This window comes from Centroberyx gerrardi, chromosome 5 (genome assembly GCF_048128805.1).
Source record: "Centroberyx gerrardi isolate f3 chromosome 5, fCenGer3.hap1.cur.20231027, whole genome shotgun sequence".
Classification (NCBI taxonomy): Eukaryota; Metazoa; Chordata; class Actinopteri; order Beryciformes; family Berycidae; genus Centroberyx; species Centroberyx gerrardi.
In genome coordinates this window covers 29178256-29190765 of record NC_136001.1, presented here as the reverse complement: position 1 = coordinate 29190765, position 12510 = coordinate 29178256, and the positions used below count along the sequence as shown (strand labels likewise).

The 12510-nt window shown below is 43.1% G+C and overlaps 1 protein-coding gene across 1 annotated transcript in view; it reads left to right on the top strand.

Moving 5' to 3' along the window:
• frmd4ba (FERM domain containing 4Ba) overlaps positions 1-12510 on the top strand; it is a 37160-nt gene that overhangs the window by 13165 nt on the left and 11485 nt on the right. Inside the window, exons 3-11 of the mRNA XM_078283846.1 lie at positions 372-466; positions 714-806; positions 1167-1251; positions 2569-2625; positions 2979-3001; positions 7617-7700; positions 8547-8612; positions 9142-9199; positions 9822-9908. Of these exons, the coding sequence (XP_078139972.1) occupies positions 372-466; positions 714-806; positions 1167-1251; positions 2569-2625; positions 2979-3001; positions 7617-7700; positions 8547-8612; positions 9142-9199; positions 9822-9908 (648 nt within the window). The remainder of the gene's footprint in view (positions 1-371; positions 467-713; positions 807-1166; positions 1252-2568; positions 2626-2978; positions 3002-7616; positions 7701-8546; positions 8613-9141; positions 9200-9821; positions 9909-12510) is intronic.

Below are 12510 nucleotides of genomic sequence, written 5' to 3'. Positions count from 1 at the left end.
AGAATCAAATACATCAGGATTGTTTTTATTTATTTCATCTCCCTTATCTATCAGTTATACATTTTTTTGTTATTATACTGTTTTCCTCTTTGTTAACTTTTGTTGTCACTTTAGTTTCCCTTGTCGAATTTTTTCTTTCACTGCTTTTCCTTGAGTTTTTGTTTGCTTGTTTCATTTGTGTTGTAAGCCCCGTGGGTCTTAAACAAACAAATGTGTTTTTCCTCTTCTTTCTGTGTTTTATCATTGTGTTTTCGCTGTTCCTAGCACGTCACTTTTGTCTTTTATCGCTGTGCAAATAAACTAAACCTGTCCAGATTATTGTCTTAATGCTACATTTGAACATTTGAACTTTTCGCTGTTACTCTTTCCAGCCCAAGCTGCTGTCTCGTGATCTGTTAGATTTGGTGTCTTCACATTTTAACCTGAAGGAGAAAGAGTACTTTGGGTTGTACTTCATCGATGACACGTAAGTACATTCCCAAACTACTGCCTAGTGTGCGAGTGTGTTTGTGTGTGTGTGTGTGTGTGCATTTGTCTATTTACTCTGGATTGAACTCATTTTATTTTATTTAATGAGGCGGCTTGATTAAGATCAAATTCTTATTGAGGGCAGAAGGCAAAAGGCCTTTCGAGGGGAAGGGGAAGGAAATAGGGAGGGAAAAAATATGAAAGTCACATTCCAGCATATGATTCATGCTTTCATCCCTCCTCAGCGGTCAGAGTAACTGGCTGCAGTTGGATCGCAGGGTCCTTGATCATGACTTCTCCAAGAAGAGCGGCTCTCTGGAGCTCAGGTTCCTGGTGAGGTGAGTGTTCTCAGTGCAAAAGCTTTCCAAAAAGTGTAATACTAAGCTGCTTTCCAGAGCATCAGCCTATATTGAGCCTGCCTGTCATGATATTTTTACATACGTGAGGCCAACTTTGAAGCTCAGTTTGACATTTCAGGTCGGTGTATTGAGAGCTGTGCAGTGGCTCCATCGCCTCCTTAGAAGTCATATAGTGTAGGGCTGGTCATAACCAGCAGGTGGCGCTGATGGAACATAGTTGGAGTTCTGCTATATGACCGCTGCAATAATATCACCATTGGATATGATCATGTTGAAGCACTGGCAAACTGCACTGACACTTCAAGTATAGTTATGTGACCCAGAATCAACTCTTTGCAGGTTTTACATTGAGAGGATCACATTCTTGAAAGACAACACAACAGTGGAGCTGTTCTTTCTGAATGCTAAATCTTCAGTGTTTAATGTAAGTGTATATTTTTTTTATTGCAAGTTTCTTTTGACAATGTTGTTTTTTGTGAAATATCTTCTCTAATTTCATTAATGTGACCTCAAAAACGAGTAACTAAATTTGGCCTGTCCTTTAGTATCCAGATCACTGCACACAATGGTTTCATAAGATGAAGCCTATAATCCAAGTAGATTTATAAGCAACAGATTTCATCCAGCTGAGAAGCTAAAATGGGAGGAGGGAGTTGATGGGAAAAAATGACCTTATCAATATATTGCAGACTTGTTGTTGTTTATTAAAAAATGTTGTTATTTATGAAACAACAATATTCCAATTACCAGCTCTGAAAATCCTGCTGATTATAATGTACATTTGCAAAGGTGTAGCTATAATGTTTTTATAATTAACCTACTGATTATTACACATTGCCCATTCATCACAAAGAGTTACTAGACAAACCTGCCCTTGAAATGCTGCCTTCACAGGTTGCACTTTGTAACATTATTTTGATTTACACTGATTGTTACATTTTATAGAAGCCACAGTTGTTCAGAATTGCTCCTTGCCAGGGAAATCTTTTTTCTATCAAGACTACACTTTACAACCTGCTCTTTATTACTTCTGTGATCCCTGTAGTCTGTGCTGCCTTCAAGTGCTATTGGAAATATCGATTTTACGAGTAGGAGCGCTCATGAACGATCTATAGCCGCTTTTCCACCGTATGGTACCGGCTCAACTCGACTCGACTCTACTCGCTTTTGGTAGTACCACTTGGTTTTCCACTGCAGATAGTACCCCCTCAATTTGAAACTTGAATTTGATAAATTGACGCCCCTGGTTACAGGGTCCGATTTATGCATTCATGTGAATTCACGAGTGCAGCGACACCGCGGAGGTAGGAACTTACGAGGAACACTTGAAGGCAGCATGCGATCCAATGTTGCAGTGCAGTGTTTTTTTCGCGGGGAGGGCAGACCGGTCACCATGGGAGACGGAGACTGTTGAACCTGCTTTCGGACCGTACCACTGCACTGAGGGGTGGTAGCCTGAAACAAAACGCTTATCCAGGCTTTTTTACTCACCCTTGTAGTTTTTGGTTGTTTTTATAAATCCTCGCGGCCTTTGCAATTTTAAGAAACGGTGTTAGAAAGACTTCTCAGTCAGTTTCAAACACCGTATTTTCTCTGCGGCAGTGGTTCAGTCGGTAACGGTGGGACGAGGTACGGGACTGAGAAGATTTGCACTCAAGTCAAGTCAAGTGTTTCGGACGGGCTGCACTTTGCTTATATTTTTTTCTTCCAACCGCATTAATTTCCCCCATTTCTACAACAGGAGTCCATCGAAGTGGAGAGTGAAAATGTTTTCAAGTTAGCCGCATTCGCATTGCAGGTAAGAGAAAGAGTTTGTCGCAAGCTTTTCATACTGAAATTTTGTGACTCCAGAAATGTGATTCAAAACGGTCGGTGCCTGCAACATTTGAAAACAGTTGTCTCTTGAGGATGGTTTAGTTGCAGCTATTGTTCAGGAATTGGCCACTCTTTTCTACTATAAAGAGAAGAAAGAGATTCTGCTATGAGGGAGATTTTATGCTAACTCGGTAAAGACAGTAAGATGCAGCCACTGTATTCATGTTTAATTGTGCAGGTTTGTGCATTGTGCAGGTAGCGCACTGTGTAACTTCAGTATCCATTTTCTTATTCTGCTTTTCTCATGGTAGCACTTTTTTTCTATTTTTTTTTAAGGAGGCCAAGGGAGAATACACCAGGTAAGGAGCTACTATCACTGTTAAATGCTATTAAAACTTAATGTGAATAAAAACATCTCACATGTAAATAATATGGTCAGAGATATGTTTTAAAGTATGCCAAAGATGGCCACAATGTTTTTGTACATGAATATGACATTCATTCGAAATATATTTTGAGTGACCTTATACTTTCATTTGTAAATGTTGTCAACAGGAATATGCATGGGAAGAGAATGTAGAATGAATGTCATCTACATATGCACACATGCAATTTTTAGTCATTTTTTGTATATTTTGAAACATATCTCCAAACCTATGTTGACGTTTTTGCAGTATGGGTATATACAGACACGGATAAACTTTATAATCCTACAATCTGCAGTTGATTGCAAACAATAAGCAGTCTATGAGGTGTTTGTTGCCATGCTCTGACAGGGAAGTAGGCTTTGGATGGCTGAGTTATTTGGTCAATGCTCAGTGTGTGAATGGTGGCTGTGTAGTCAGTTAATATTCAACCTCACTGGCTCAGATTTTTATTTTACGCTGGACTTCCCTCAGTTAATAATTGCCTTGGTGTTACTCTTGTGACATTGAACTGAACCCAAGCTGGCTTGTTGCCATCCACATACTCTAAACATTGCCTTTTCTTGGAAATCAACACACTTGTGTTTTGCTGTCAAACTGTTGCCTGTGAAAGCAGATTCAATGTTTAAGTGCTGTAGTTTCCACCATGGGAAGATGAGATACTTTGTAAAAGGCTGTTCAATCTGACATGCATCACCTCTTACTAAATGTCACATTCCCTGGACATTGTGTGTAGTTACACTGTTGGGAGATTCTGCACAAAACATCCATAATCACCTCACTGGTGGAGATAATGTTTGTGTAGAAGGTCTTGTTCTCACGAGGCTCGACCTGCTGATAAGGTTTGTTGTTTTTTGCCATCTGTAGGAATGAAGGGCATTGGCTGCGATCAGTAAACACTGGTCTGTCTGAGTGAGTGGCTGAGCAGGTTGTAGCAGCAGAACCTGTGTGTTTGTCCCAGCGCGGCGCCCCTAAAGGCCTCTGTGCATTATCCGAATACAAAGCTTTGTGCTCCGTAAGGAATTGTATGTGCATGGTTTGAATGGTGACATATATATAATGCTGAAAATGCAGTTTGAGCCCTTGTCAAACCGCCGTCTTTGTTCTCTCTCAGAAAAAAAGAAAAAACAAATTGGCAGCATCTATTTGTGTCCGTTAACCACCCTATTATTTACAAGCATGACTGACCCTATGGTGATTATGTATTACAATTTGCCCACTGATGTTCAATGCAGATTTATGCCTGAGGATTTTGATTTAAGACTGCTTCTCCCTGAAGTGTGTAGTCTGCTTGAGTTAGTCCCAACTTTTCCAGCTCATGTGGGTGTGGGGATGGGCTGTACTCTGTCCTGACTGTGAAAGCACAATAAAAGAGAACCTGCCAACAAATCTGTTAGAATCAGTGTGGATGGGAATGTGTCCAAGTGAAGCCTACTTTCTCTTTCTCTGCACAAATACCACTGTTTTCCCTGCTCATACCGATTCTAATAGCTCGATTTGAAGTTGCAATCGAGTTCATTTTTTTTAACACTGTAGACTTAGACCATCAGTTGGGGGTCATTGGACAAAAATGAGACAAAAATAAAGTTGCTTGCCTTTAATTTCTGACATATTTCACTTGGCTCTTGGTATTGGATTCTAGTGTTCGGGAATTTTTTTAATACGATACCGTACTTGAGCATGGTATTGGCCTGATATCTGATACTATTATTGTATTGGTGCATCCCCAGGTGTTTTATGGTAATATGTCTCATTTCTGTCTGTGATGCCTTTCATTTCTACCTCTGTGAGAGAGGAGGGCCAGTAAATCCCCTCATAAAACATATAATATAAATGTGTCTCCTCTAGACAGTATCAGCAAAGGGCCCTGGAGCAGTGAGATTAGTTGTGGAGGAGTCAGGAAGACCTCCTCCTCCTACAACCAGCCTGCGTTAAGAGGGATGAGCCAGACCCGATGCCCAATGGTAGACGACTTGGCGTCAGGAGAGCTCACCATAGTGATGCTATTACGGTGGTCTAGGCCAACCCCCTGCCGAGCACTGAATTAATCTATACCATTGGGATTGAATTTGTGCTTATGTCAGAATTACTTTTTGCTAAAACAAAAATACATTGTGTTATAATATAATAAATGTCTGTTCTGCTACTCTCTGTTGCTGATTGATATAAAACAATAGTGATTCAACCTATGCCCAGTGTAGGCGGCTCTCTTTCCTTTATCTGTTCATCTGTTCCTTTATCGCTGCTCATGCTATTGCTGCTCAGTTCTTCTTCTGTTTCTGTTTCCGTAAATGTAGAACACACCACTTCCTCTGCGCCAGAGGATTTTTCCAGGGAAAGAGGGACCCCGTCAAGTCAAGTTTATTTATGTAGCCCTTCATGCAATACAGTACGCAACAAAATATAACACAAGGAAACAAAACAAAGCACAGGAAACAAAATAGCATGTTGGAAACAAGCCTACCTAACCTGCCTAGCCTAACCGGCACCACCAGCCTTAGACCCTCAGTGAAAACATGGAAGAAACCGTGGGCAGGCTAATTCAAAGAGGGATACCTCATAGGTGTTTAGAACAGCAAATGTAAAAGCTTTCAGGAACTATAGCCTATAGGTTGAATCACTGTTGTATGGTATCAATCGGCCACAGAGAGCAGTAAAATGGGCATTTATTTATGTGAAAATGTTGCAGATTATTACTTTAAGTTTGATTAATACAATGTCTTTTGTTTTCCAAGTGTACCACACATGAGCCAATATTACACCCCGGACAGTTTTAGCCCTCAGTTCTATTTGCAGGTGTAGCCTGTAGTTAGTGGTTCATTCACAGCAACAGGCTCTCTCATTGTGCTCCCTCAACAGTCACCACGTCTCTGGCCCACTGGAATAGCTGACACATGAGTATTATCTCTCCCACACTGGGTAGGCTGCGCTGGGCTGGGCCGTACTGGGTGTAGGAATTGCCCCCACGCTGCAGGGAGATAACAGACATAGTAATGAATTCCAGATTGCTGACAGGGCAGTGTGGCTGCGGAGTAGATCACCCCGACAACGCCAGGCCCCAGCGCCCCATAAAATGTATGCCATCAAACTCCCAGTGAACTGCCATGGCAGCAAAACCCAGTCAACCTAGGAGAGGTAGCTACGGGGAGGGGTGATTCAAGTAGCTCTGCCTTTGGAGCGGTTCACCTTTGCTTTTGTTTAGTAAGCTGGTTCACATAACTGGATCATTATGGTTCTGCCCTACCGTGTCAGCGGTTGTTAAATTCCATTAATCTTTCAGGATCTCAGAGGAAGAGTAAAGCTGATGTTCATAAAAGTCAAGTTGAGGTCAAATGGCTATTGGCCTAACAAGATCACATGTCTTTATTTTGACGTCGTGGTTATTTTTATACGCTCAGCTGGTATAATGGAAGTGGATCTAACCGTTTCAAGGATGTCCTAATAGTTTATATGACGTATGGTCTATGGTCCTGCAGGTTTGAGTCCTGTCTGAGAGGCCAGACCCTGTTTTGGAACAGCACTGGGACTCATACAGTACCTTTCAACACAGGCAGAGTCTGCCAAGTGGTGGTGAATGGCTTTTGTTCAGGACTCCAGTGGACTGGCCCGCCAAGCCATAGCCCTCTTTGTCCGGCAGTAATTGTAGACCAAGTGCTCCCCCCTACATGATGTTGGAGTGACTCATAGTTCACTATCATAGACCTTGACAGTGACATACACCACAGTTTGTCTGCACAGATAGCACGGCCAATTGCTGTGTTTATTAGATCACTTTCAGCTTCTGCTTAACACTCTCGTCAGTCGTCGTGGGCGAGAGCTACCTGTTGCATCATGGCATGATCACTGGCAAATCTATGTCTGTAAATCAACATAATATGGTTTATAAGATAATATTGAAGTACATTACTTCTGAGAACCTGCATGAAAGGTTTTGATATTCTTTTGAAATTTCTTTCAAATCCCCTTAAAAGGCACCCTATGACTTAAAAGGGCCCCCATGTGCTTCTATAAATGAACTCTGGCAAGACATGAGTGAGGATCAAGCCTAGTCTTGGCAAGCATCGGTGCTCTTATAGATAAGAAATGAAAAAAATATCCTGACAGTGCACCTTTTCCTTTGGTTTGTGAGCGTGAGTTACCGCTGTCATGCGTTAAGACAGAGAAATTCAAACCACACTGTGAAAGCACAAACACATGGAGATCAGCTCTCCACGCTATCTTAGCATTTCAGTTGAGATTCTTGTGTAAATATTTACCTTAACTTTTCATACGGTCCACATGCTGCTCTGTAACGTTCGTGTTAAGGTCATAACGGGACACTTGAGATTTATGAACACCGAGATTCTCATGTATAGGAGAGCTAGTAATTAGTCAGTAATGACAGGTCTTTGATCAATCAACAGTGTAATTTTGGTGCCTTACTGTGTCCCTCCCAGCTCTATAGGAGAGATGAGTTCCTCTTTTCCTCTGTCAAAACAGCTGTAGAAAGGACTCTATTGTGAATGCATTATTTGTTCCTATATGAAATCTTCCTTTTTTTCCCCCCCAGTGCTGAGACTGCCAGATCAGACCTGAAGCAGCTCCCAGTTCTGCCCACCCAAGTCCTGAGGGAGCACCCATCTCTGGCTTACTGGTAAGCTATCTGAGCTATTAGGGGCTCTGAAAACCACAAAATGCATGGGGGCGTAGGGGGTTAATCCCTGGGGTTTACACAGCCACATAGATACTCACAGTTCAGCCAATACTACAGCCCCCCTCCACCACCACGTACCCCTACACTCCAGCCGTCAAATGGCCTCAGCGGTCAGTAACACCTGGTTGCACAAAGCAATTATTTCCCCAGATGAGATGGGCGGTAAGGTGCACACAGCCCTGCCTGGGCACTAGGCAGACTGTTTTGTCTCTGATGGGGCGACTAATTAATGCCTGGGTTGTATTAATTACGTTTGCCCATTAGCCCTGAGAGAGCACAGGGAGGTGCTGACAGAGGCTCTGCCAGCCACCGACTGTCTAAAAGGTTGCTGTCTGTCTCTTCAATGCTGTTTCTGCCCCTCTGCCAGCCCTTCTCCTTCTGGTCTAACGGTCGTCTGAGGCTGCTGCAGCCCACAATGATCAGCAGTTAGATTCAGATCAATGCCCAAATTAAAAATACAGTCATATGGTGCACGGGTGCACACATGTATGTGTCTGGCCCTCTCTCTGTCTCTCTCTCTGTCTCTCTGTCTCTCTGTCTCTTAAGCCGCAGTGAGTCTGCAATCTCACCACCCTGTTAAAGCTGATGATTACAGTGGGAGCTTGATTGGATGCATTTGCAGGAGAGGGAGATGAGAGCCATCGGCAGGCCAGTAGGCCAGACTGAATTTTCTGCATGACCAGACAGAATGTGTGTCAGAGAAAGGGCCCTCTCACAATCCCTCTGTGGTTGGGATGTGTAACACTTGATGGATTATTCATTAAATGTTTTATCTTTCCATTGCAGTGAGGACAGAGTGATCGAGCATTACAAGAAACTGAAGGGACTGAGCAGAGGACAAGCCATTGTGCAGTAAGTTATGGAATCAAATGCATTTCTGGATTAAAATGAGTTGAGTTTGGCAAGTGAACTTCTGCGTCCCGAGTGCATGACTCCCTCTAATTCCACAGTTCCCTTTCTCCAACACCCACAACCGCCCTTCCTCTTCAGCTTCTTCTGTCTGCCCTGTTGTGGTTGTTTAAGGAGGTGGCTGTCACCATGCCAGAATGTGTCATTAATTAGGGGAGGTGCTCTTAGAGTAGGCAGCCAGCCAGCCATGGGAGGGTGACAGTCCTCCACTGTGTTTTCCTCTGCACTGTAACTCAGAGAAACCCTGGGTCATTTACACTTGGATGATTTGTGCCCTTGAGTTGATCAATGGACTCCCCCTCCCTCTGTCACGGCCCTGAAACAAATCGATCGGCTTGCCACTGTAAATGACTGTGGCTTCTCAATGACTATAGCTTAAATCCCACTCTGTCTGCTGTAGAACAGCCACCAGTTGACAATGATGAAGTGTAAGTGGCTGAGTTGCTGTTAACCTGTTCCACTCTCTCTGAAGGTATCTGGCCCTAGTGGAGTCCCTGCCGACATATGGAGTCCATTATTACCCAGTGAAGGTAAGACCGCCCTGCGTCATACAGTAGCTTAACCTTTGAACATGCTTCTGTCACATGCTGTCTTCACTTCCTTGTCTACATATAATCTAATTTATTCCCCCAACCCTTATTCACTTCATTTTATAACATTTTCCCAGATGCAGCAAACTTGAGGCCTTTTCCTATTTGAAGTTTGTGCTACAGCTAAAGCAGGAACACCTGTATCTCTGCCACAGGAAACATTTATACTCTGTGCTACTTCAGTTCAGATAAGAGAAAACACAAATGGGCTTAATACAAAATCTCAAATCAAAAAGTGAAGAATCCAGTTAAGCAGTGCAACACAACATGTTTAGTTTAGCAAAACTGAAGCCTCCATTCCTTGCTCTTAGCCACATGTACTGACTTTTCCTACCTAAACTCATTAAATCAGTGTGTCTGAGGAGATCAAACAGTGGTGTTAAAATGACTCAGTCAGGCTTGCAGAGTTTTTAAGGCTCTCTTAATGTATTTGATCTCTTCTTGTGTTGCTATTGCTGCAAGCCTAATGGGGTAATTGCTTTGGTAACAGGCCTTTCTTTTCAAACTCCTAACCAATAAAGCTGCCTCTAATGAGTGGTGTGGTGTGTGTGCTTTCATGCAGGACAAGCAGGGAATACCGTGGTGGCTGGGAGTCAGTTACAAAGGCATTGGCCAGTACGATTTACAGGACAAGCTGAAACCAAGAAAGGTAAGTCAATCTCGTTCTATAGCTACTGTATTGTGACTTTGTTTCTATTAGAAGAGTTTTATTACAAAACACAATTTTCTACCACTTGAGACACATTTTCTTACTATGTGATTGCTAACATTTAAGTAAAACTCATCATGCAGGACGTTATTAGCTGTCATATTACATTTGTTACCCCTCATTTGCCAGTCACATACCCTCTATTCATCACCCACCTCTTCTTAGCTGGTTAATGATCCACCACACTGTCAATAGTTGTAATAAAAAGCGTGTTTCCCAAGCCAGAGTTAGCGGAAAGTTAAAGGAAGATAGAGGGAGAAAAGTTTGGGTATCAGTATGGGTGGTGTGCAATCAAGGTTACAGTTGTAAGAGCAAATTAGAACCAATACTGGGATAGCAACAGTGGAATGAATTGTCATAAGGATTATAAAACAGCTGGTCAGACAAAGTGTGGAGGCGGGAATACACAAATAACAACTTGTGTCTGTGATTACCCTCCCCTTTGTTTGAGAGATATTATTTAGTAGCAGCCCAGACACACATTTCTTCCCAGCCTCTTTCATTACCGTCCTCATAGCTGTTGTATATGGTAGAAGCCTGTTGACTTAGCAGGGTGTGCTGTTACATTGAATACCGAGGCATTAATAGGCATGGCCACAGTGCCTCTCTCTCTCTCCCCAGGCCTCCCAGTGGAAGGTGTAATTATGGTGCTCTGTGGGGAGCAGCAGGCCTCTGGGGCTGGGGTTGGCACTCTGCCAGCCTAGGCCGGGTGGGTGGGTGGGTGGGTGGGTGCGTAGTTGAATTTGGGGGACAGGGAAGGGGTTGTTGGGGTGTTGGGGGGTTCATCAGGCAAAACTCCACTCTGCCTTCTCCAACTCCTCCACACAAGGAGGGGGCACCCACGCCAAAACCCCACAACAGTTCTCCTCTGGGGGGAAAATGGTGGCTTTTTTAATTAGCTTATTTTGTTGCTCTTACTGTTTGAGAGTACACAACTCCTTTCCTTGTTCCTAGAAGGGGGACCTCTGTCATCTGGCGAATATTGATAGTGCTTCCTGTCTTGGCTGGTAGTCTTTGTATTCAGCCCAGTCCACCCCCCCTCCCCACCCCCCTTGCCCCCTACCCAGCCCCTCTCTCAGCATGCAGCACTCATTATGCGAAGCTGCCTGTCATTGTGTGTGTGTGTCTCTTGGAGGGCACACAATTGATCAAGCAATAAAACACAATCACCTTGGTAGGGGGGCTGGAGAGAGGCTTTGGGGCTGGGTTGAGGGGCGGCGTTGGAGGGAGGTCTGCAGTTGTGCAGGGATGCATTTTGAGCCATCAGGATAGAAGGGTTTTTGTTTTAGTTTTTTTTTTTGTCCAAATTTTTCTCCAAAATGTGCTTGTCCTGGAGTTCAGTGACATTCACTGAATGCAGCTCTAATAGCTTAACCTCTCATTATTTTCACTGCATGCATGTCAGTTTCATCACTCCTTAATGAATGGGCTGAAACTCAAAAGCCCGCTCTCCCTGCTGTGTTTAGGAGAAGGTGGCAGTTTTAGCAATCTGAATACCCTGTCATTTTCATTATGTGTCCATGCAATGTATGTGGGCACAGTCTATATAGGTAAAAGGCATAGATGATGTATACCAGAGATTTGGAGGAGAACGAGACGAAAGAGGAGATGCCAAAAGAAGTACAGAGTTTTATCTAGGAAGTTCAATACACACTATTAAATATGAGGAATACAACTAGAGCACCACAGCAACAGTACCTAGACTAGAGAAGTGTGTTTCTAAGACGGCATGCCAAGACTTTATTCTTGCTTGAATTAAACCATGAGACTTTTCTGTCTCTCTCTCTCTCCTCCCTGTCACCCTTGCACTCTCTCCCAGTGGGTAACGGGACACTCTTTACGACCATATGCTGGTCCACAAATATGATGAGCCAGCAGACCCAAAATAAATCTTCAGTTTACTATGGATGACATACTTTCAGCTTTTGGGTAATAGTGTCATGACATAAAATATCTTCTTAAATATTCCAAAATGTCACTGAAATGTAAACTCAACAGATCTACTCCCCACTAACTTGCTTTCATTTTGCATAAACTCAGTCTATCATGAGTTTAAACAAGATAAGATTCCTGTGTCTTGTTTGTTGTCAAGTCTACATGGCTTACAGCAATGCATCATGTTCAGTGTGGAAATGTACAGAGCTGTGACGTGGTATGAGGAGGGTGGGGCGCACCTGATCCTGTACAGGCGTGTGAGTCAGGGCCTTTGACACATATTTATCTATGTATGATTTTCTCAGACTCTCAGCCCTGGGGGTCCTTTGGTTACGGGTTGGGTCTGGATCTGAACATCCTGAGCCCATCTGAAACCACAGGCATTTCTGGCACACTTCCACCCACCTCTAATGAGAAGTCTGGCGAAAACAAGGGAGATGTAAATACTGAAAATAGGGAAATTCTGTACATTTACTTGAATCACGTGTGTGACTGTTACGCTGTGTTTGTGAGCACATTTGAAGAACGTGGTTACTTTTATTTTCCCTAGCTGCATGGGAATCATTTTAATGATCTATGTTTTTCACATAGATCAAAAGTATATTAG